We start from the raw sequence: 26,645 nt of genomic DNA on the forward strand, positions 1-26,645 counted from the left end.
CCAGAGCTGCTTCCCAGCCAACGGCAGTGATAAGCAGTGGTGGACAAAGTACTCATACTCACAGTGATAAGCAGTGGTGGACAAAGTACTCATACTCACAGTGATAAGCAGTGGTGGACAAAGTACTCATACTCACAGTGATAAGCAGTGGTGGACAAAGTACTCATTATGTACTCACAGTGATAAGCAGTGGTGGACAAAGTACTCATACTCACAGTGATAAGCAGTGGTGGACAAAGTACTCATACTCACAGTGATAAGCAGTGGTGGACAAAGTACTCATACTCACAGTGATAAGCAGTGGTGGACAAAGTACTCATTATGTACTCACAGTGATAAGCAGTGGTGGACAAAGTACTCATACTCACAGTGATAAGCAGTGGTGGACAAAGTACTCATACTCACAGTGATAAGCAGTGGTGGACAAAGTACTCATACTCACAGTGATAAGCAGTGGTGGACAAAGTACTCATACTCACAGTGATAAGCAGTGGTGGACAAAGTACTCATACTCACAGTGATAAGCAGTGGTGGACAAAGTACTCATACTCACAGTGATAAGCAGTGGTGGACAAAGTACTCATTATGTACTCACAGTGATAAGCAGTGGTGGACAAAGTACTCATACTCACAGTGATAAGCAGTGGTGGACAAAGTACTCATTATGTACTCACAGTGATAAGCAGTGGTGGACAAAGTACTCATTATGTACTCACAGTGATAAGCAGTGGTGGACAAAGTACTCATTATGTACTCACAGTGATAAGCAGTGGTGGACAAAGTACTCATACTCACAGTGATAAGCAGTGGTGGACAAAGTACTCATTATGTACTCACAGTGATAAGCAGTGGTGGACAAAGTACTCATACTCACAGTGATAAGCAGTGGTGGACAAAGTACTCATTATGTACTCACAGTGATAAGCAGTGGTGGACAAAGTACTCATTATGTACTCACAGTGATAAGCAGTGGTGGACAAAGTACTCATACTCACAGTGATAAGCAGTGGTGGACAAAGTACTCATACTCACAGTGATAAGCAGTGGTGGACAAAGTACTCATACTCACAGTGATAAGCAGTGGTGGACAAAGTACTCATTATGTACTCACAGTGATAAGCAGTGGTGGACAAAGTACTCATACTCACAGTGATAAGCAGTGGTGGACAAAGTACTCATACTCACAGTGATAAGCAGTGGTGGACAAAGTACTCATTATGTACTCACAGTGATAAGCAGTGGTGGACAAAGTACTCATACTCACAGTGATAAGCAGTGGTGGACAAAGTACTCATACTCACAGTGATAAGCAGTGGTGGACAAAGTACTCATACTCAGTGATAAGCAGTGGTGGACAAAGTACTCATACTCACAGTGATAAGCAGTGGTGGACAAAGTACTCATACTCAGTGATAAGCAGTGGTGGACAAAGTACTCATACTCACAGTGATAAGCAGTGGTGGACAAAGTACTCATACTCAGTGATAAGCAGTGGTGGACAAAGTACTCATACTCACAGTGATAAGCAGTGGTGGACAAAGTACTCATACTCAGTGATAAGCAGTGGTGGACAAAGTACTCATACTCACAGTGATAAGCAGTGGTGGACAAAGTACTCATTATGTACTCACAGTGATAAGCAGTGGTGGACAAAGTACTCATACTCACAGTGATAAGCAGTGGTGGACAAAGTACTCATACTCACAGTGATAAGCAGTGGTGGACAAAGTATACTCAGATGTTTTACTTAAGTATAATGGTATATGTATCAATACTGCAGTGTAGGAATACTCTGCTATATAGTAAAAGTCCGGAATAAAAAATGTTCTTGGGTAAAAGTATATTCACATCAAAATGTAATTAAAGTATCAAAAGAGATCTCATGCACAGTCTGTATTGTTGAAGTGTCCAACCCCTTTTGGTGTTCATGCATCATGCTATGCTTTAGCTATTGAAAAATAGCAGATCTACAAGCTCATAGCGCGCCACCGAGTGGCGCGCTACGAGCTTGTAGGTCTGCTTTATTTTTGAAAAATCGAAGAACGACTGACATAGAGAAACATGGCTTTTTCAGAAAACTGTCAGGATGTAGAAGACATTTCTATAGAATCTGATCTCAGGTCAGAATGGGTTAGAAAGGGTGGAGAAAGGACAGCACAAATGAACTCATTTCAACAGCTGAGCATTCCCAAATGCATGTCTACTATTATTACAGTATGTGTGTTTCACACATGTGACCCTGACCCTGATAGGCCTGATGGGGGTCAGGTGGTATATCTGGCGTTAGCGGTATACTGTCTGCAGTACAAATTGTATTTTTTTGGGTTAACCCTAACCCTAACTTTAAACTGATTTGAACTATACTAACACTATTCAAACGTCAAAGTATACATTTCACAAATAAATGTATACACACCCAATTAGGAGGAAATGTGGAAATGCATACGTTAATCTGTCCTCTCATCTCTTTGTCCCGCACCAACATGCTTCTACAGTTCCCTCCAAACTTCATACACTCACCATTCACTGACGGACTATTACTGTACACACATGACAAAAATATACATGGTCTGATTTGAATGATTCTCTAATTTAGAGGGTAATTATGCACATGACGTCATCATCATCTTATACCCGGAAGTTATGCGTGACCGCATAATCTTTTTCTTATTTTTATGATCAGTATTTATTTTAGATTTTTTACAAACACATAAAACAGAAAACCTAAAATACAAAACACAAGCAACAACAGCAGAGTACGTATTCATGGACAGACAAGATAGATAAGATAAACTAATTAAAAAAAAAAAAAGAAAAAAGAAAGATCTAATTAAAATGTGAAAATAGTTTAACTTATTTACACGACCAAACGCAGCATCATCAACCGTATCATAATGTGTAGTAATACAATAAACCATCAAGAGGACCAAGGGACCAAGGGACCTGCAACATGACTGAGGAACACGTCCCACTTCAGATCATATTTATCCAACTGATTATTCATCTTAAAGGATAACCTCTCCAAAGCAGCCACAATACCGAGTGTCAAAACAACCTAATCTGTGGCCTTGACAGCCCTGCATGCTGTCCATCCATCCAAACAGAAAAGTCCTATCTCTGATTGCATTAAACATCGTTACATGCCGTTAAACTCACTTTGCCACTCACCCTCTCTAATGATGCGAGGTGCTGGAGCGTACACCAACCGTGATTCATATTTACTGTCTGTTAATATTTCATGTAGACTGTAGAGTATGGGCGAACAGCTCAACTGAAAGTCTGGGCTTAAAGGGCCACTTCACCCCTTTTGCAACCAGAGCTTATTTGAATTATGTTTAGGGCACAAGACTCAACACTATCCTGGTGTTTAGGGCACAAGACTCAACACTATCCTGGTGTTTAGGGCACAAGACTCAACACTATCCTGGTGTTTAGGGCACAATACTCAACACTATCCTGGTGTTTAGGGCACAAGACTCAACACTATCCTGGTGTTTAGGGCACAAGACTCAACACTATCCTGGTGTTTGATGTTTTAGATATTTTAGTCAAAACCTGTCATGAAAATGTGGTCTCACTTCCTTCCTGGACTACAAAGTCACACCTCCCTGCAGCCTCCCCCCCCCCCCCTCTCCACAAGGAGGGGAAGTGCACTAAAGCATTCTGGGCATTACAATTTACAATTTAGGCATTTAGCAGACGCTCTTAATCCAGAGCGACTTACATTAAGCAAGAACAAAAGCATGGGAATACATCACATAAAAACATTCATCATGAAACATGCGTAAGCTAAGAAAGTAACAGTGGAATATCTATATAATGAAATTTATACGTATAAACTTTACATATATACTACTATGCTATACATATGTACTATGGCGTGCTATGACTATATACAATGCAATTCTAGTGCTGTCTACATAACATGCTATAAGTCTGTTTCAAATGCTATCTAAGTCTACAGAAGTGCTATCTAGGGTAGAGTAAGTGCTATGGGCCATGACGGAGTCTGAAAAGGTGGGTTTTCAGACTACGGCGGAAGATTGGGAGTGATGCTGAAGTTCTGACTGCCATGGGAAGTGCATTCCACAGTTTTGGAGCCAGAAGGGAGAAGAGTTTGGGACGTGTGGAGCGTTGTAGGAATCCAGTCAAACCCTCTAGTCAAACACACACAGACTTCATTCTTTTTCAAATTGTGCTACTGTTATCTACTACTACAAATACTATGACTGGCCGTTTCTTCCAGCGGTGAAATGTCCCTTTAAACTATTTTGGGGGTTTTATAATGATTTTTTTCCTGGTCCTGGTTTTCCATGTTTTATCGTAATTAAATCTTTGTCTTTTGGATGATGACATTTTAGGTTGCATAACAACACAGCCACGTATACCGTACATTATTACAAATGATCAGCACAGCTAGCTGAACTAAATGATCAGCACAGCTAGCTGAACTAAATGATCAGCACAGCTAGCTGAACTAAATGATCAGCACAGCTAGCTGAACTAAATGATCAGCACAGCTAGCTGAACTAAATCTAATGATCAGCACAGCTACCTGAACTAAATGATCAGCACAGCTAGCTGAACTAAATCAAATGATCAGCACAGCTAGCTGAACTAAATTCTCAGTGTTCATTTCTCCATCACTCTGAGTGCACAAATGTAAGTAAAATGGTCTCACATTTTCTCACATGTGTAATTGTGTACACTCTCATTATAGTTAATTGTGACAGTCTTTAACAGATTGTACAGTGTATATTCTTTTAGCCCTCTCGCTGTCTCTCCAGACACAACCTATATTCTCCCACATATACTGTATATACAGTCTAGCTCTGGACTCCATATTGTCTAGATCCTGTCAGTGGAATGTGTTGCTATAGAGGGAATACAGATATACAACAAACACTGCAACAGGAAATTCACTTGGACACGTTTAGAATCTTTAGGTTTGTCAATTGCATTTTCTTTTTGTTGAATTCAATAGTGTGCGTGCCTGCGTGCGTGCCTACGTGCGTGCGTGCGTGCGTGCGTGCGTGCCTGCCTGCGTGCGTGCGTGCCTGCGTGCGTGCCTGCCTGCGTGCGTGCCTACGTGCGTGCCTGCCTGCCTGCGTGCGTGCGTGCGTGCCTGCCTGCGTGTGTGCCTACGTGCGTGCGTGCATATCATGGATATAATGGAGCCATGATGAGGTCCATTTGGTAATAATTAGCTACTGTACACACTCTTGACTGTGTTCAGAAGGCCATGGTGGCATCATGGCTCCAAACAGTGCGAACATATCCACTTTCAGTTGACCACACCGCCAGCGGAGAATGTATACAAAGTCAGATAAAGTTGTCAATAACAAAATTATCCTGGATATTCAACTTCCACAACGCTTTCCTGCGATTGTCCCCCATGTTCAGGAACTGTATCTTGAACCCCCGACCACTTGGCAGTTGGACCTCATGATTACAATAAAACAAACCGCCATGCGACCCATAATGATGACCCTAAGGACCCATATAGGTCTGTCAGGGAGACATCATGGTTCTGTTGTGACATCATTATGGACCTAAGGAACCATATAGGTCTGTCAGGGAGACATCATGGTTCTGTTGTGACATCATTATGGACCTTAAGGACCCATAAAGGTCTGTCAATCATTATGGACCTTAAGGAACCATATAGGTCTGTCAGGGTGGGCATGGTTCTGTTCTGACATCATTATGGACCTTAAGGACCCATATAGGTCTGTCAGGGAGACGGTTCTGTTGTGACATCATTATGGACCTTAAGGACCCATATAGGTCTGTCAGGGTGGGCATGGTTCTGTTCTGACATCATTATGGACCTTAAGGACCCATATAGGTCTGTCAGGGTGGTCATGGTTCTGTTATGACATCATTATGGACCTTAAGGACCCATAAAGGTCTGTCAGGGAGACATCATGGTTCTGTTGTGACATCATTATGGACCTTAAGGACCCATATAGGTCTGTCAGGGTGGTCATGGTTCTGTTATGACATCATTATGGACCCTAAGGACCCATATAGGTCTGTCAGGGAGACGTCATGGTTCTGTTCTGACATCATTATGGACCTTAAGGACCCATATAGGTCTGTCAGGGAGACGTCATGGTTCTGTTCTGACATCATTATGGACCTTAAGGGGACGGAATGCCAGAGACCATTCCTACTGTACTAAAACTACTAAAACTACTAAAGGACTATAAACTCTCTGCTTTTGGTCTGTTGTTACAATGTGTTATTTAGTGTACAGCATACTGTACTACAGTATGTTCATATTGTTTCCTATCCTTTGCACTGATGGACTGATGTTGTGTGCGCATCTGTGTGTGTGTGTGTGTGCGTGTGCGTGTGCGTGTGCGTGTGCGTGCGCGTGTGTGTGTGTGTGTGTGTGTGTGTGTGTGCGTGTGTGTGTGTGCGTGTGTCTATAGATTACCAACATGGAAGACGATCCTAACTGGTACACTGCTGAACTCCACAACAGAAAAGGCTTCGTTCCCAAAAACTACATCAACCTCAGGCCACACGCGTGAGTAGATACACACACACACACACACACACACACACACACACACACACACACACACACACACACACACACACACACACACACACACACACACACACACACACACACACACACACACACACACACACACACACACACACGCACGCACGCACATGCAATGTCCTAGGGGTGCAGCTTACGACATTTATTTCTCGACCATCTCTCTGTCCCTGTCTCTCTCTCTCTCTCTCTAAACAAACACACACACACACACACACACACACACACACACACACACACACACACACACACACACACACACACACACACACACACACACACATATACACACACACACACACAGTAGTCCATTGTATCTATGGTAACTGTTTCACACTCTTCCTCAGTGAGTGTGTATGTGGCGGCGGCCCCGCCCCCCGGGGCGCTTTACCACTGCTCTGCTTTGAAACAGCTGTTACTCCCCGAGGAGGAGCGCCCCCTCACTGCCTTACATCATCACATACATGATACATGCGTGTGTGTGCGTGTGTACATCATCACATACATGATACATGCGTGTGCGCATGCGAACGCGCTTAACCCATTCTGACCTGAGATCAGATTCATACGAGGTTTCCACTGGTCTGATTAACCCATTCTGACCTGAGATCAGATTCTAAAAATGTCAGTCGTTCTTCGAATTTTCAAAAATAGCAGACCTACAAGCTCGTAGCGCGCCACTCGGTGGCGCGCTACGAGCTTGTAGATCTGCTATTTTTCAATAGCTAAAGCATAACATGATGCTAACACCCAAAGGGGTTCGCTTTCAGAATGGGTTAAAGGGACACTTCACCCTTTTTGCAAAAACATATATGTTAATGACGTTTAGAAGCTTTAGAACACTTTCCTGGGGGTCTTTATGTGTGTAATATGTGGTTTTAGATATTTTAGATTGTAGCAGTGAGCCTGTTGTCTCTGATGTCATGGACACTGGTCTCACTACCTTCCTGGAGGGGGGGAGGGCTGTCTTACTGAGACAACATGTAGTCCAGGAAGGAAGTGAGCCCAGTGTCCATGACATCAGAGACACCGGGCTCACTGCTACAATCTAAAACATCTAAAACCACATATTACACACATAAAGACCCCCAGGAAAGTGTTCTAAAGCTTCTTGACGTCATTAACATAGTTTTTGCAAAAAGGGTGAAGTGTCCCTTTAACAGAGTTCAGGGATCTGAACCTGGGGATCTGAACCTGGGGATCTGAACCTGGGGATCTGAACCTGGGGTTCTGAACCTGGGGTTCTGAACCTGGGGATCTGAACCTGGGGATCTGAACCTGGGGATCTGAACCTGGGGATCTGAACCTGGGGATCTGAACCTGGGGTTCTGAAACTGGGGATCTGAACCTGGGGATCTGAACCTGGGGATCTGAACCTGGGGATCTGAACCTGGGGATCTGAACCTGGGGTTCTGAAACTGGGGATCTGAACCTGGGGATCTGAACCTGGGGATCTGAACCTGGGGATCTGAACCTGGGGATCTGAACCTGGGGTTCTGAAACTGGGGATCTGAACCTGGGGATCTGAACCTGGGGATCTGAACCTGGGGATCTGAACCTGGGGTTCTGAAACTGGGGATCTGAACCTGGGGATCTGAACCTGGGGTTCTGAACCTGGGGATCTGAGAGATCAGAGAAGTCTAAAAGCTAGAGGGTTTATTCCAAAATCCAGGATACAAGGCAACATAACAATGAACTGACAAGGAACTAAAACAAAACAGGGCTATATAAATACACACAGGGAAAACAGGGCACAGGTGAAGAAAACTCAAAATCAAGACAGTGATTGGCTAAGAGACCAGCAACAGAACACAGGTGGAGCAAACTAATAACACAGGTAACGAAAGCAACAGAGGGAAAACCAAGGGACCAAAAATACTACAAAACAAAGGCAGAACATAGAAAACGTCACGGATGGTGACAGACCCAGAGATAGAAATGCCAGTAAAAAAGGGCATCCGAATGTCAATCTGGGGGTCCTTGAAATGAAACGGGTTGAGAATCACTAGCTAGAGCTGTAAAAACCGTCTCTTATGGTGGTCTCATGTCTCTTCTAATGGGGGTCCGACCGTGGGCCAATTTAATTAGTGTCAATTTGGGGGTCCTTTTTTTTTCTAAATATATTTTTATCCCACGATTTTGTAACCCATTTTTCACCCCTGTGTCAATCATCTAATGTGATCCTGGGCTCTACACACCCTCCACCAACCTAGTCCCCATATATGGGGGACAAGGGGAGAGCAACCTAGTCCCCATATATGGGGGACAAGGGGAGAGCAACCTAGTCCCCATATATGGGGGACAAGGGGAGACCAACGGACTTGAACTCATGCTTCCTTCATGCCTGAGTGTCCAAGTTGCTCCTTTACACCTGACAGGGGGGAGTTTCCCTGGTTGGACGTAGAGCGCGTGGAAGGAGCACGTTATTCCAACCAGTTCCTTTCCCCTCCATCAGGCGCCCCGGCTGGCCAGGGGGAGGCAGTTTAGTGACCAGGATTACTGCATGTTTTTTGTGAGGGTACCTACCCTAGGGGACACGGGGAGAACATGTGAGGGTACCTACCCTAGGGGACACGGGGAGAACATGTGATGGTACCTACCCTAGGGGACACGGGGAGAACATGTGAGGGTACCTACCCTAGGGGACACGGGGAGAACATGAATTTGGGGGTCCTTGACATGACAAAGTTTGGGAATTACTGTTTTAACAATCTCTCTCTCTCTGTGTGTGCGTGTGTGTGTGGTGTGTGTGTGTGTGTGTGTGTGTGTGTGTGTGTGTGTGTGTGTGTGTGTGTGTGTGTGTGTGTGTGTGTGTGTGTGTGTGTGTAGGTGGTTTGCAGGGCGTATCTCTCGCGGCGTGGCGGAGGGCAGGTTGAGACAGAGGGAGTGCGGAGCCTTCCTGGTCAGAGAGAGCGAGAGCGCGCCTGGAGAGTTCTCCATGTCTGTCAGGTACTGAACACTAGAGAGTTCTCCATGTCTGTCAGGTACTGAACACTAGAGAGTTCTCCATGTCTGTCAGGTACTGAACACTAGAGAGTTCTCCATGTCTGTCAGGTACTGAACACTAGAGAGTTCTCCATGTCTGTCAGGTACTGAACACTAGAGAGTTCTCCATGTCTGTCAGGTACTGAACACTAGAGAGTTCTCCATGTCTGTCAGGTACTGAACACTAGAGTTCTCCATGTCTGTCAGGTACTGAACACTAGAGAGTTCTCCATGTCTGTCAGGTACTGAACACTAGAGAGTTCTCCATGTCTGTCAGGTACTGAACACTAGAGAGTTCTCCATGTCTGTCAGGTACTGAACACTAGAGAGTTCTCCATGTCTGTCAGGTACTGAACACTAGAGAGTTCTCTGTCAGGTACTGAACAATATATAGCATGCAGACCTATTTCATGTCACCGACCAAGTTGGTATATGTATTTATGGCCCGTCACATTTGGATGACTGCAGAGACCCCCGATTCATGTAAAAGAGAATTTTTCTTTTTGTAGATGTAGGCTACAAGCTGTGGCACGGAGTGTAGATGTGTAGGCTACAAGCTGTGGCATGGAGTGTAGATGTGTAGGCTACAAGCTGTGGCACGGAGTGTAGATGTGTAGGCTACAAGATGTGGCATGGAGTGTAGATGTAGGCTACAAGCTGTGGCATGGAGTGTAGATGTGTAGGCTACAAGCTGTGGCATGGATTGACGCGCTTGCAAGCTTGTAGATGTGCTATTTTCGAATAGCCAACATACACGGTGCCGTGGATAAAGTGGTTAGACACACACACACACACACACACACACACACACACACACACACACACACACACAACACACACACTCTTATACACCTCAGGGTATAAGAGGGGAGATCTGAGAGAGGAGAGGAGAGGAGAGGAGATAATTTTAGTCGACGAAAACAACACTGCTCCCCACTGACTATGTGTGGCAAGGACTTTCATTACTTGTCACGATTACTTTCTGAGGCACTTGAGGCACATTTTAACCACTTGAAACTATATAAGATATATTCTGACTGGGGGGTGAAAATTTGGGGTAATATTGTGACACTCATGCCACATAAAATGTGTGAAACAATGTGGTGGAGGGGAGGGGAGGGGAGGCTGAGAGAGAGAAGTGATTGATGGATGGAGGTGAAGGAAGCCCATGTGTTTTTGGATGCTGCTCGTTTCAGCTGTGTGGAGACATGTGTGTGTGTGTGTGTGTGTGTGTGTGTGTGTGTGTGTGTGTGTGTGTGTGTGTGTGTGTGTGTGTGTGTGTGTGTGTGTGTGTGTGTGTGTGTATGTGTATGCATGTGTGCGCGTGTATTTGCCTGACCAAGTAAATATCTGCCATGCATCGCTGTGTGTACACACATGTACAGTGTATGTACACGCATGTACAGTGTATGTACAGTGTATGTACATGCATGTACAGTGTATGTACATGCATGTACAGTGTATGTACATGCATGTACAGTGTAGTACTGAAGTATAGTTTTTGTAGTGTTTTTTTTTTCTTTTTCTGCATGTCTGTGCTTGATGGGTGTAATGTGTGAGCGCGTGGCTGTGTGTGCGTGTGTGCACAGTGCACTGTGTGTGCGTGCACAGTGCACTGTGCGTGTGTGTGTGCGTGCACAGTGTGTGTGTGTGTGTGTGTGTGTGTGTGTGTGTGCGTGCACAGTGCACTGTGTGTGTGTGTGTGTGTGTGCACAGTGTGTGTGTGTGTGTGTGTGTGTGTGTGTGTGTGTGTGTGTGTGTGTGTGTGTGTGTGTGTGTGTGTGTGTGCGTGTGTGTGTGCACAGTGCACTGTGTGTGTGTGTGTGTGTGTGTGTGTGTGTGTGTGTGTGTGTGCGTGCGTGTGTGCGTGCACAGTGCACTGTGTGTGTGTGTGTGTGTGTGTGTGTGTGTGTGTGTGTGTGTGTGTGTGTGCGTGCGTGCGTGCACAGTGCACTGTGTGTGTGTGTGTGTGTGTGTGTGTGTGTGTGTGTGTGTGTGCGTGCGTGTGTGCGTGCACAGTGCACTGTGTGTGTGTGTGTGTGTGTGTGGCGTCCCCAGGTGTGCAGAGCGGTGACCTGACAGCAGGTATAGCCGTGGTAACGGGGTGGTCTCGGCTCGTACGCGTTCAGGCTGGCTGCTCGTCAGGAAAAAAATACTCAAATGATTTACTCATAAGTCAAAGTATGGATACTCTGCAATATAGAAATACTCGTTACGTTGCAAGTAAAAGCCCGGAATTCAAAATGTGCTTGAGTACAAAAGTATTGGCATGAAAATGTACTTGGAGTACTAAGTAGAAAGTATTCTCACTATATGCTGAATGTGCCATTTCAAGTCTTCAAATGTAGAAGAATATTTTGAAAATATAAATAATAATAATAATATAAAAATAGCCCTCTATACAGATCGGCTAATGGCCCAAATGTTATGGCTAGTTTATAAAGAAGCCCAATAGAACATATAATAGATAATATAATAGTATATTATAATAATATAATAGAACATATAATACGTCATATAATATGGCAAAATGCTGTGTCCTCATCATGCCTCAGTCTGTGGAGTTGCACACAGGGTGCAGGGCGCCTCACGGGCCCTTCACACAGGGCCCTTCACACAGGGCCCCTCACACAGGGCCCCTCACACAGGGCCCACCACACAGGGCCCCTCACACAGGGCCCTTCACACAGGGCCCCTGACACAGGGCCCCTGACACAGGGCCCTTCACACAGGGCCCTTCACACAGGGCCCTTCACACAGGGCCCCTCACACAGGGCCCCTCACACAGGGCCCTTCACACAGGGCCCCTCACACAGGGCCCCTCACACACAGGGCCCTTCACACAGGGCCCACCACACAGGGCCCCTCACACAGGGCCCACCACACAGGGCCCACCACACAGGGCCCTTCACACAGGGCCCCTCACACAGGGCCCCTCACACAGGGCCCTTCACACAGGGCCTGCACCCTTCCTGTAGCCTTTGTTTCGGTATCAGGTGAAGGTTAGAAGGACAATGTGAGCTCATGGTGTTTCCTGGAAAGGGACCTTGCTCTCTCTGGAGCCCTGCGAGGCATGCGTGCATGCACGCACGCACGCACGCATGCATGCACGCACGCACGCACGCACGCATGCATGCACGCATGCATGCATACATGCATACATGCGTGCACACAGACAGAGAGCAGGTGCGTTTGTAGGCTAGATGTTTTTCATCAGCCCTTTATATTTTGTCACAGCTGATGACTGATTTAGAGGTCCTGTGTGTGTGTGTGTGTGTGTGTGTGTGCGCGTGCGTGTGTGTGTGTGTGTGCGCGGCTGTGCGTGCATGTGTACGTGTAATCATGTATGTGTGCACGACGCTGCACTTGCATGCATGCTTGTGCGCTCGTATGTGTGTGTGTGTGTGTGTGTGTGTGTGTTTGTGTGTGTGTGTGTGTGTGTGTGTGTGTGTGTGTGTGTGTGTGCGTGTGCGTATTTGTGCGTGCGTGCGTGTGTGTGTGTGTGTGTGTGTGTGTGTGTGTGTGTGTGTGCGTGTGTGTGTGTGTGTGTGTGTGTGTGCGTGCGTGCGTGCGTGCATGTGTGCAGTCAGAGCAGCACATTGCTGATTGGCTGCTGCTAAACGTTGAACTCTTGCTCTTCGTAAATGTTTCATCTCTCATTCCCCCCCGTTCACATGGCTGGGTCTGTCTGTCTGTCTGTCTGTCCATCTGCAGACTCAGGGGAATCCATATCACAGTATACAAACCAACAATACAATAGATAAAAAAATATAGAATATAGAAAGAAATATACAATAAAAAGAGTTCCACCACCATGTTCAGTTTCGAACATACAGACACGTTGGCCAATGGTTCCACATGCAGTCTGGAGGAGAACCTGACAGAACTATACGTACCGGGTTAGTAATGACAATCAATGATGTCATTTACTGACTCAGATATACTCTACACATGTATACATTTATATACATATAAGATTGCGTAGCACAGCAGAGCAGGTGGGGAGTCTGGGGACCCCAACACTGACAAACGTTTGGGCTTGCACTGGCGCTTCTTGGAGCTCTCAGTAGCAGCCTCATGCAGTCATTGTAGGCCACTGTCAATCTTCTAATACTGGCTTGTTTATAACGACACCACAGGTGGGCGGTACCTTAGAGTATATATGAATAGAGAAGACATCCGAGTTCTCCTTCCATCCACTTGCATTAAGTTGCTCAAAAGCGCATGAGGCGATTTCACTCCTCCTTCCTGGTAGGAACAGAGTGCATTCTGGGATGAATTTGCCTCAAACACATGAACGCGCTGCCGTTGACTATCATTGTGCCGTTTGTGCGCGTTCACGTATGAAACATTCGTTCACGTGTCATGGCCCCAAACACATGGACGTGCGCAATGATAGTCAACGGAGCAGCGCTGGCTCGAGCTGCAATGACAAATTCGGCCACTATGTCCATTTCGCCTCAGGGTTTCCTCTGGGTGCCGTCTCTATTCATATACCCTCCAACCCTAAACAAAACATGCCGTAATCTTGGTCTCTAAACTAACCCTAACCCAAATACATGTATTTCAAATAAATGTATTTCAAATACGTATTTCAAATACATGTATTTCAAATACGTATTTCAAATACATGTATTTCAAATGAACTCAAGACAAAGGTACTAAAAACAAGGCCTCACCCTGGGGGTCCCGGCTGAGAAGGTCTCAAGCCCTCACCCTGGGGGTCCCGGCTGAGAAGGTCTCAAGCAGGCCGACGACACCCATGTAGGCGACAACTTCTCGTGCAACCTTATGTTCCAATTCACTAATCTAAAAACTATGGTGTACAAATGAGTTATGGTTCATATTCTGGCTCATATTCCTCAGATAACGTATAGGTTGCACCACGTATCTTTGGGTACCTCAATGTATGTTTGAACCTTATTCTCCCTTCTGGCATTTCATGCCAGTTCCCGCTGGACGTCATGGCTGCCAGTTCCCACTGGAGGTCGCGCGGGAGCTGGGACTGCTCCAGACCGTGTTCGACGAGCGCCAGCTTGCAGAAGGTCTTCAGACTAGGACTCAGGTCCAAGATGTACGTGTGTGTGCAGTAAAAGAGGAGAACCCTGTCCCCCACCACGCAGCAGCGCATAAAGGACTGCGCCACAGACGGACCTCCTCTCCCTTTGGGCTCGACCTTCGTCCAGGAGAAGGTCCTGGCGTTGAACCTCCACAGACCTATGAAGGTCTCGTACAGGTAGGTGCCGAACACGTACAGCTGTCCGTCGTGGACGAAGGCTGCGTGAGCGTCGTGTCGCTCGGGAAGACGTCCTTCCGTGGGAGACGTGGTACCCGCGGAGCTCAGCCAGAGGTCGGTCTCCGTGTCAAACACCCTGACGTAGTTGTGGTGGCCCCCCTGGTAGATCGTGTCCGCCCCCAGACCCCCGAACACGAACATCTTTGTCCCGATGATCGTGGCGGAGTGACTCTCCGTAGCAGGCGGCGGAACTCCTCCGGTGGCGGCGGTCACTAAAGACCAGACCATGGTGGAGGTATCCAACCTAAACGTGTCATCGGTGACGGTGCCGTCCCAGGGGTGCTCTCCTCCGTGGACATACATGACCTTTCCGAGCGCGCATGCCGCGTGGCAGCATCTCGGCCCCGGAACGGTCCCGGACACCTCCGTCTTCAGCCACCTGTGGGCGTCGACGTCGAACGCGTACAGCCGCTGTTGGAGAGTGTAGCGCTGCCCCCAGACGTACACCACGCCCTGGATCAGCACGGCCGAGTGGCCGGTGCCCATGGTGGCGACCTCGGGGGGGAACTCTGCCAACCTCCACGAACCTCCACCGCTTCCCAGTTCTTTAGCGTCGGGCAACGCAGTCCAGCGCAAAGCCACCATGTTGAAGATGTACATGCGCATCGGATTTGACATGGGGCGGCCGAACTCATCCATGGGCCCTCCGAAGGCGTACAGCTTGTCTCTCACGGTGACTGTAGCGAGGTAGACGTTCGGACCTCGAAGGGGTACCGACCAGCGGAACATCTCGCACGACCGATCAGTCTAAAGCCGCCCAACACCGGGCTGGGATCTGATACTTGCAGGTGTAAAGTCACGGAATACTATAATGGTCTGACGGTGCGTGTGCTGCACGTATATTGGTTTAGAATCACGAAGCGTCATGCAAAGCTTGGTCTGCAAATCTGGTTCTCCACGCCGGAGTTGAAGGACTACCAGGAGGTCAACTATGATACCAGGAGGTCAACTATGATACCAGGAGGTCAACTATATACCAGGAGGTCAACTATATACCAGGAGGTCAACTATGATACCAGGAAGTCAACTATGATACCAGGAAGTCAATACATTTTGCCAGAATACAATGGTCTTAAACTTGAGCACTTTTGTACAAAGAAAATCGTAAACAATAATTGATAAAAAGAAAAGTAAATATGTTTCACAAGTTCTGTCTTAGTGTGAACCTTGAGCTTGTTTTCCTGAACAAATAGTTTTTATCCTGGCTGGGATGCTGGACAAACAGACACGGAGCTCCTCATCAACTGCTCTCAGTCTCTCTCTGTGTTTGTTTTTTATGCAAGTCAGGCTTGAAAAGCTAAGCTCACACAGGTAGGTTGTGGAAAAGGGGAGCAGCACTGCCATTGCGCTGGCTGTGATGGCTGGATATTCTTTGCCAACAGCCAACCAAAACCTGTCCAGACTTAGTTCCTTGAATTTCTTTTTGCATTCATAGTCCCCCTGTATGTCCAATAACTGCTCTTGCTCCAGCATTGGGCTGTTCAGCGTTCAATGGGTCACGGACCCAGTCAAAGACACCCATGTATATGGTTCATATTCTGGCTCATATTCCTCAGATAACGTATAGGTTGCACCACGTATCGTTGGGTACCTCAATATAGGTTTGAACCTTATTCTCCCTTCTGGCATTTCATGCCAGTTCCCGCTGGACGTCATGGCTGCCAGTTCCCACTGGAGGTCGCGCGGGAGCTGGGACTGCTCCAGACCGTGTTCGACGAGCGCCAGCTTGCAGAAGGTCTTCAGACTAGGACTCAGGTCCAAGATGTACGTGTGTGTGCAGAAAAAGAGGAGGACCCTGTCCCCCACCACGCAGCAGCGCATAAAGGACTGCGCCACAGACGGACCTCCTCTCCCTTTGGGCTCGACCTTCGTCCAGGAGAAGGTCCTGGCGTTGAACCTCCACAGACCTATGAAGGTCTCGTACAGGTAGGTGCCGAACACGTACAGCTGTCCGTCGTGGACGAAGGCTGCGTGAGCGTCGTGTCGCTCGGGAAGACGTCCCTCCGCGGGAGACGTGGTACCCGCGGAGCTCAGCCAGAGGTCGGTCTCCGTGTCAAACACCCTGACGTAGTTGTGGTGGCCCCCCTTACCCCCGAACACGAACATCTTTGTCCCGATGATCGTGGCGGAGTGACTCTGCGTAGCAGGCGGCGGAACTCCTCCGGTGGCGGCGGTCACTAAAGACCAGACCATGGTGGAGGTATCCAACCTAAACGTGTCATCGGTGACGGTGCCGTCCCAGGGGTGCTCTCCTCCGTGGACATACATGACCTTTCCGAGCGCGCATGCCGCGTGGCAGCATCTCGGCCCCGGAACGGTCCCGGACACCTCCGTCTTCAGCCAACTGTGGGCGTCGACGTCGAACGCGTACAGCCGCTGTTGGAGAGTGTAGCGCTGCCCCCAGACGTACACCACGCCCTGGATCAGCACGGCCGAGTGGCCGGTGCCCATGGTGGCGACCTCGGGGGGGAACTCTGCCAACCTCCACGAACCTCCACCGCTTCCCAGTTCTTTAGCGTCGGGCAACGCAGTCCAGCGCAAAGCCACCATGTTGAAGATGTACATGCGCATCGGATTTGACATGGGGTGGCCGTACTCATCCATGGGCCCTCCGAAGGCGTACAGCTTGTCTCTCACGGTGACTGTAGCGAGGTAGACGTTCGGACCTCGAAGGGGTACCGACCAGCGGAACATCTCGCACGACCGATCAGTCTAAAGCCGCCCAACACCGGGCTGGGATCTGATACTTGCAGGTGTAAAGTCACGGAATACTACAACATAATGGTCTGACGGTGCGTGTGCTGCACGTATATTGGTTTAGAATCACGAAGCGTCATGCAAAGCTTGGTCTGCAAATCTGGTTCTCCACGCCGGAGTTGAAGGACTACCAGGAGGTCAACTATATACCAGGAGGTCAACTATATACCAGGAGGTCAACTATGATACCAGGAGGTCAACTATATACCAGGAGGTCAACTATATACCAGGAGGTCAACTATGATACCAGGAGGTCAACTATGATACCAGGAGGTCAACTATATACCAGGAGGTCAACTATGATACCAGGAGGTCAACTATATACCAGGAGGTCAACTATATACCAGGAGGTCAACTATATACCAGGAGGTCAACTATATACCAGGAGGTCAACTATATACCAGGAGGTCAACTATGATACCAGGAGGTCAACTATATACCAGGAGGTCAACTATGATACCAGGAGGTCAACTATATACCAGGAGGTCAACTATATACCAGGAGGTCAACTATGATACCAGGAGGTCAACTATGATACCAGGAGGTCAACTATGATACCAGGAGGTCAACTATGATACCAGGAGGTCAACTATGATACCAGGAGGTCAACTATGATACCAGGAGGTCAACTATATACCAGGAGGTCAACTATGATACCAGCCAATCAAACGACGGGACAAACGCATCGTAGTACCTGACGAAAAACATTACTTGCACGCTCTGCTTACACAAGTAATAACTGGGTGGGGCATTCATTTCCAACTTGCATCGTTCCAAGTAGGCCAGTGCCCAATGGGCACTGCTCTAGAGGCTTTGGACAAAGCCCAAATCAGCCAATTGATTACACCTGACCACCCCTAGGGATCTCCATATATGGAGCTGGCCTGTTCTACATAGACTCCACATTTGGGCATGCCTGATAAATAACTCCATCCATCGATCTTCAACCGCTTATCCGCAGTCGGGTCGCGGGGGCAACAGCTCCACCAGAGAGCTCCAGACTTCCCTCTCCAGAGCAACATTAGTGACTTCCTCCTGGGGGATCCCGAGACGTTCCAAGGCCAGTGAGTCGATGGGTTTCCTCCAAATTGGCCTTGGTCTGCCCCGGGGTCTCCTCCCAGTGGGACGTGGTCCTTGGTCTGCCCCGGGGTCTCCTCCCAGTGGGACGTGGTCCTTGGTCTGCCCCGGGGTCTCCTCCCAGTGGGACGTGGTCCTTGGTCTGCCCCGGGGTCTCCTCCCAGTGGGACGTGGTCCTTGGTCTGCCCCGGGGTCTCCTCCCAGTGGGACGTGGTCCTTGGTCTGCCCCTGGGTCTCCTCCCAGTGGGACGTGGTCCTTGGTCTGCCCCGGGGTCTCCTCCCAGTGGGACGTGGTCCTTGGTCTGCCCCTGGGTCTCCTCCCAGTGGGACGTGGTCCTTGGTCTGCCCCGGGGTCTCCTCCCAGTGGGACGTGGTCCTTGGTCTGCCCCTGGGTCTCCTCCCAGTGGGACGTGGTCCTTGGTCTGCCCCGGGGTCTCCTCCCAGTGGGACGTGGTCCTTGGTCTGCCCCGGGGTCTCCTCCCAGTGGGACGTGGTCCTTGGTCTGCCCCGGGGTCTCCTCCCAGTGGGACGTGCCTCGAGGACCACCCTAGGGAGACGCCCAAGAGGCATCCTGACCAGATGCCCCGAACCACCTCAGCCTCCTTTCCAGGCGAAGAAGCAGCGACACTACTCAGAGTCTCTCTCTCTCTTCTCACCCTATGTCTAAGGGAGTCTCTCTCTCTTTTCTCACCCTATGTCTAAGGGAGACATTTGACATTGCTACATAAGGTGGTCCATTAATGGCCAAGCGCTCCCACCAACATGTGATTGGTTAGCCGATTTGCTCGTTCACATATGGCATACGTTTTCCCTTCAATGTCAACTGCGTTTAATGTTCTGATGTTTAATTTACGTCATATTTAGTGGAATTCTGACGTAATTTCTCCGTTCATTGTCAATGGCAAATATTGAGACGTGTGGGTTCAAGATTTACAGACATTTGACCTGAATTCCCCTTTCATTGTCAATGGCAAATCTTGGCATCTTCCCTGTTATGTCTCACTGTTTGATTGTGCTGCGCTCGTTGCATATTGCCTGTGTTGCCTTTGTGATGATTGGGGGGGGTTGTCTGGGATCGACTACTTCAGTCTTGAGCTACAGTGTGATGATGATGCAAGTAAAGAAGAGTTGTGTTTAAGCTGTCATGCATGGTCCACTGATTCACAAACACAATATTCCCATCTTACGTGTAGGAAGAGCTAGCACCCTTAAAAGATCACACCTGTATCATACATTATCATCATCTCATTGTGGCCAATCACAATTTGACCTCACTTTTCCATCTTCACTTTTCTCATCTGTGATGCGGTGTCACCGTGTCACCAATGTGTGACCCGCTCTAAGTTTGGACGTCACCCATTGGTTGAGCTACAGTGATGTAGAGGGGACGTCACCTATTGGTTGACCTACAGTGATGTCACTCAGTCTATTAAAGAAACTGGTGCACAGATAATCGGCGCCGTTTGACGACTTATATTTTTTAAGCAAAGCAAATATGGTGAGGTTACATATCTTTGACAAATGGTATCGGCTCGATTCTAACGGGGACGAGGAGCTTGCCCAGGAGCATAACATGGTCCTTGACATTCAAGAGACGTTTGTTCCTGATAAGAGTGCGAAGGAGTGGTTGGAATACATCCGCCAGCATCATCCAGAGAACGTTCCTGTCGAGTTCAAAGCGGTTGAGGAGCCTGAGCAGATTCTCGTTTCGTCTCCGAAGAGAGATAAAAATGGTAGGTACAAAGACAAAGACAAACTCTTTTATACCCCAGGGGAATTGATGGTTGATGTTGAGGTTGCAACCATGAACATCAACATGAGTGAGGTGAAAACTAATGTAACTACGCTCTTCCTGTACCGCAACTGGAACAAGAAGAAGGAGTGAAACGGCCAACGCTCCCATGTTGTGCTCCCGCGTCTCCGTCGCCTCAAAGATAGCATGCTGTAAAAGAAAAGCACAAAGCCAGCCAGATGTTGTTGTGCTCTGGTGGATGACGAACTCCGGGTTGATGTTGTCACGGCCTGGAGCTTTGCCCGGCTGGAGCTTGTCTGCATCCGGTAAGCGACCGTTCTTCAGGAGCTGGGAGCTCTGCCCGGCTGGAGCTTTGCCCGGCTGGAGCTTGCTCATGGCCTCACTGAGTTCCTCTGCTGTAAATTCTCCCGAGAGGTCGCAATCCACACTGGCCGCTCTTGAGATGCAAGACACCTCTCGCGATTTCCGTCGGGCAAAGTCTCCGGGAAGCGACCGTTCTTCAGGAGCTGGGAAGCGATGCCATCCGCAGATGCCATCGCAGTCACATCCACCTCTTTTCTGGAGCTGCTCTCTGGTGTTCACTCTAGAGGCGGAGCTCTCTGGTGTTCACTCTAGAGGCGGAGCTCTCTGGTGTTCACTCTAGAGGCGGCTGCACTCCTCGTCCCAACCTGGGACGCGTCTCTCTGGTTTTGTGTCGTTACTGTGGCAGATGGCGAAGGCCAGGCCTGGGTTGGTGGTGGTATTCCAGCGTGCCGAGAAGAAGGTTGGAGGCTCCTTGTTGGAGGCCCATTCGCTCAGCACCGCTCCATTTGGTGTTGTGTGGTTGTACCCCCAGTCTGTGTGCTGACAGTTGAAGTCGCCTGTGGGTGCAGTTACCGATGGGATGGGAGTGACGTCACGGATAGCAGGAAGTGATGTGCCCACACTTCCTGTTGTGCTAGGTCCAATGATGACGGCGTCTGAAACGTCTTTGTCACAAAGACACACATCTGGTGACGGTAGAATATATGGGAGCGTAGAAAAACAGAAAAGGAAATAAAAAGTAAAAAAGAAAAATGAGGATATGCAAATCCACAGCTTTGCAACATCACTTTGTGCGTGTCGTGCAGAGCTTTGCATATCGTCACCAAAAATACCTACCTCGTGTTGTCAGTATTTGTGAGCAAACGGCCACAACATACATGACGGCAGAAGTTGGTCGGGCTTGACGTTGCCGAGGTAGCTTAACACGACCTATACAACCTGTCGGGTTGTTAGGGAGAGGACTAACAGACCAACTTCACCCTGCATGTGAGCACCAACGGCACAAGGGTTGTTCACAGCGTAAGAAACTATGGAGGTCGAGACCTGCCATATCTTAAAAAAACAATAAACAAAACAATGAATATACGATAGTGTGAGGTGAGGGGCGGGGCGCTCTTATCTTATCACATATATAATCTCATTTGGACCATGGTAACCGTTTATGTTTATAAATATATATATATATATATATATATATATATATATATATATATATATATATATACTGTATATACAGTATGTATGGCAGAGCCACCGCTACATGGAGTGCTGACTATAGTGACATGCGTGTTGTAATCATAAGGTCATATCCATGAGTATAAATGGAACCTTTACAGCACCTAAAGTAGCCTATTTGTGTCCCTGTAAGCTTTCCCTGTGTGTGGACATGAAATCGTTAGACCCCATCCATAACATCTTCATGGTTAAATGACTCAATGTTTTAATGATGATGATGTTTAGATATTTGTCACTGAGCAAAAAGCTACAGAGCTCATTTCCATTATACTTTCCATATACTTAAACCTCTCCTTTTTGAGTGGTGCAACCACTCCTACAACCAGCAATGTCCGTGTGCGTACCTGTGTACCTGTGTGTGCACATGAGCCTGAGTATGTTACTGATTTATACCAGTAGGGGGCGCCAGAAACAGAGGGAGGGGTAGTGCTGTGTCTCTAATGAGAGAGAGAGAGAGAGAGAGAGAGAGAGAGGGGGGGGGGGGGGGGAATTGCACCACTCAGTTCACACGTGTGTGATTTTTTAAATATACATCATATATTGAGTGTTATAATGATCTGGAACAACGCTCGTGTCCCCGAAGACATCAGAGGCAGGATTACTAAAACATCTAGAACTAAGAGAATGAGAGACTTGTATAATCAAAACGTTTTTTAAGACTTTGAGGTGAGAACTTCAATTTACCATGATTTAATGGAATTGGGTTCAAATTGGGTTAGAATTGGGTTAAAAAAAAAGAACAGCAACAGCAATCCTTACATAACTGGGGAAAAATACTTTCAACATGAATACGCCTTGAATGAACGGCTTCAGGATGCTCAAATAACTAACAAATACCAAACATTCAATTTACAAGTAAGACGTGCAAACGCAGGAAGCGAACGCCCTCTGGTGGCGGGCAGGTGGTGTTACAGCGTGACAGACAGACAGACACACAGACATGTTCTGCTAGGTCTCATAGTTAGTGCTCACTGCATTTGCAGTGTCAAACCCAAGTGTCTTAGATAGAACTATCCAAAATTCTTGCAAAACAATAATTGATCAGGGATATATCGCAGAGCTATCTTGGTTGATAAGTGTTTAACATTGTGATGCCTTTGAAACGAAATGTAATCCGTTTGCAATAATACTGCAAAACTAAACTACACTCTGTCATTGAAAATCTGAAACCTCACGATTACACACTGGTGGGCAGAGCTCTTTCCGTACCCCAGAGAAAAGTATGTATCACGTGAAGGGAAAACCATTCCATTTCCAAAAGGTTTGGGCTCGGGAAATTATCCCAAATATGGATATGAATATCAGTAGGCAAAATGTACTGTAAATGCTCATTATTTCTCTCTCTCTCTCTGTGTCTCTCTCTCCACCAGCTATGGGGACCACGTGCAGCATTTTAAAGTTCTCCAGGATCGCGCGGGCCAGTATTTTGTGTGGGATGAACTCTTCTCCTCTCTTAATGAGCTGGTGGACTTCTACCACAGCAACAGCATCGCTAAGGAACGGACCGTCTTTCTGAGAGACCCCGAACAGTTTGCCAGGGTAAGAACTGAACTACGTCATGGTGTTCTGTGTCTGTCTCTCTAGTCCACCATTTCATTAATTAAAAACTATATTCAATGATCTTTTTCAGTAATTTCATGAAGAAATAAAAGAAAAATCTAAGAAGTAGTGAAAACAGCCGATCTACAAGCTCACAACGTGGCGCGAAGCGATGCGTTGTGAGCTATAGATCTGCTATATCCAATTATCTAAATATCCAATTTCTGTTTTGGATCACGGGATAAAAAGTTTGTGAACCACTGGTCCTGTCTGTCTGTCTGTCTGTCTGTCTGTCTGTCTGTCTGTCTGTCTGTCTGTCTGTCTGTCTGTCTGTCTGTCTGTCTGTGTCTGTCTGTCTGTCTGTCTCTCTATCTGAAGAATTGCCTCTCTTACATAAGCACCCCTCTACCCCAGAATGATCTCCTCTTCCCATTTTTCACTTCTGTCCTCGTGTTCCTCCAGAGACCGTTGAAAACCACATCAGTAACTTAATCTGGGTCAGTGGAACTCAAACGGTTTCACACGAGGGAACCACATTTTTCTCACGTGTACATGAACGTGAAATGAAGACACCTGAAATTCTTAAATAATACAATATTCCTTCTGTCAAACTGTCACGGCCGCCCCCTGCATCTGAGCATGGCACAGACTGCTGTGTGCGAGTCCTCGCCCACTGGCTAGGAGAACTAATCTAGGTCAGTGGTTCTCAGAGGGAGTGCGTGCCAACGCCAGGGCACGCTAAGTGGTGCCGTGAGACACAAGTCCAGGTAAACCCTGGGATGGTGTGACAACAGCACATCATTACAGTTCACCGTTTAGGCATTTAGCAGACGCTCTTAATCCAGAGCGATTTACATTAACCCATTCTGACCTGAGATCAGATTCATACGAGGTTTCCACTGGGACACACACTGGTCTGATTAACCCATTCTGACCTGAGATCAGATTCTAAAAATGTCAGTCGTTCTTCGATTTTTCAAAAATAGCAGCTCGTAGCGCGCCACTCGGTGGCGCGCTATGAGCTTGTAGATCTGCTATTTTTCAATAGCTAAAGCATAACATGATGCTAACACCAAAATGGGTTATCCCGTTCAGAATGGGTTAAGCAATAACATACATAAAAAAGTAGTCATCATGAAACATGCATAAGCCAAGAACTATATAATGAAACTATACATACGTACTATACTATACTATATAAAGTGCTATATGACTACATGAAATGCAATTCTAGTGATGTCTACGTAACGAGCTATATACTGTAAGTCTGTATAAAATGCTATCTAAGCCTTATTTTTGCAATAATTATTACTTATAATTCAATTCAAGCTTTATTCCAGACACACAGGGGGTCCATAGAGTATCGACGTCCTCGACATCACATAATATAACAAAACAATAAAAAATAAATAAAAATAAAACCATGAAATCATAAATAGAGGCCGAAGACAGCTCTTCCCAGGATTGATTATACAACTAACTATTTTTTTAAATTTAATTTAACGCCCGTTCATGACGTTCTACCACAACACACAAACTGCATAGTGTGCCGTGCCTACAGTAAGCCTACAGTATGCCTACAGTATGTCTACAGTATGCCTACAGTATGCCTACAGTATGCCTACAGTATGCTTCCACCAACGCCGAACCACAACAGAAACTAATTTAATTTAACCGCTTTAACCACTCGCGTCATCTCGCAATACCGAGGCTATCCTATACCCTAATACCTAAAGCTAAACAATGGCATCTCTATTTTGCACACATCTTTATAGGTAAACATGTAACGTGGAGTTGTAGATCAGCTATTTTCGCTACATGCACATACAGCCACAGCTAGTAGGTGTGCCTTGACATTTTTAATTTCACGTTGGTGTGCCTTTAGGCACGTTGACTTCAGACAGCGCTGATCTAGGCCATGCAGAGTCATTGGAGTGATAGGAAACCAGGAAGAACCTGTTTACGAAAAAGCAGATGACGGAGATGAGGATGTTTGCCTTTAAGCAACGTCCCCTAGACCCAGTAGCTGTGTGTCACATCTAGGGTAAAGGTACTGCCTTAAATACCACAACGCTTGTGGGCTTGTGGCACAACCTTCCCCGTTATTTGCAGATGAAACAACCATTTATTGAGTCAAATAAGTAACCATCAGTTGTGGTGGTTTAATGGGCCGAAAGTCGAAATGACAAAGAACACCTCTATTCATATAGCTAAAATAGCAGATCTATAGGCTACACCATTTTTGGTACTTTTGTGAAAACATAGCCTATACATTTTCATAAGATTGTCACCAAATGACACGCTCAAAATAAGGACATCAGGTTTATTCATTCATTTTACACTCTCAAGAGTTAAAGTATTGTTAACCCATTCTGACCGGGCACCCATTTTGGTGTTGGCATCATGTTATGCTTTACCTATTGAAAAATAGCAGATCTACAAGCTCATATCGCGCCACCGAGTGGCGCGATACGAGCTTGTAGGTCTGCTATTTTTGAAAAATCGAAGAACGACTGACATTTTTAGAATCTGATCTCAGGTCAGAATGGGTTCATCAGACCAGTGTGTGTCCAGTGGAAACCTGGTATGAATCTGATCTCAGGTCAGAATGGGTTAGAGAATGTAGAAGAATTGTCATTTTGATCAACGTTTGCCTGTTTTCCCTCTTGTGGTACCAACATCAATAAAGCATGGAGGAAAAGTGGTCGTATTATTTAGTTTTGGGGCTAAATCTCATCAGATGGAGATCCGTGGCTCAAAGGCTGAATAAATAATGGATATGCAAAGGGTTAAAAAACACCCTGATGTACAGGATGTGTCGTGGTCACATGGCCTGCTGTACAGTATAGGCCAGCACAACAAGAAGCGAACATCCTGTGAAAATAACAGATCTGCACGCTCACAGCGCATCGCAATATGACGCCGATGTATAGACAATAAAATGTGGCCGTTTGACAGTTGAGTAACTGGTAGAACATGGTTAAGAATACCCGAAGGTCATGAATGTATCTTAAATCTTATCAAATTAATTGAAGCTCAATGAAGCTAATTTAAGTATAGTACGTAGCATGTGTTTGCCACTGGCTATGAGTTCGGTAGTACTATTTATGTATGGCATGGTGTAG

General features: G+C 46.9%; 1 protein-coding gene across 2 annotated transcripts in view; it reads left to right on the top strand.

The window, feature by feature from the left end:
* grapa (GRB2 related adaptor protein a) overlaps positions 1 to 26,645 on the top strand; it is a 55,968-nt gene that overhangs the window by 831 nt on the left and 28,492 nt on the right. The window contains exons 2-4 of one of the 2 annotated variants that reach the window (XM_080777146.1): positions 6,438 to 6,535; positions 9,404 to 9,523; positions 23,352 to 23,520. In XM_080777146.1, the coding sequence (XP_080633272.1) occupies positions 6,438 to 6,535; positions 9,404 to 9,523; positions 23,352 to 23,520 (387 nt within the window). The remainder of the gene's footprint in view (positions 1 to 6,437; positions 6,536 to 9,403; positions 9,524 to 23,351; positions 23,521 to 26,645) is intronic. The other variant, XM_080777147.1, reaches the window with a different exon arrangement.

The sequence above is a fragment of the Protomyctophum bolini genome (assembly GCF_963924005.1).
Source record: "Protomyctophum bolini genome assembly, chromosome: 11".
Classification (NCBI taxonomy): Eukaryota; Metazoa; Chordata; class Actinopteri; order Myctophiformes; family Myctophidae; genus Protomyctophum; species Protomyctophum bolini.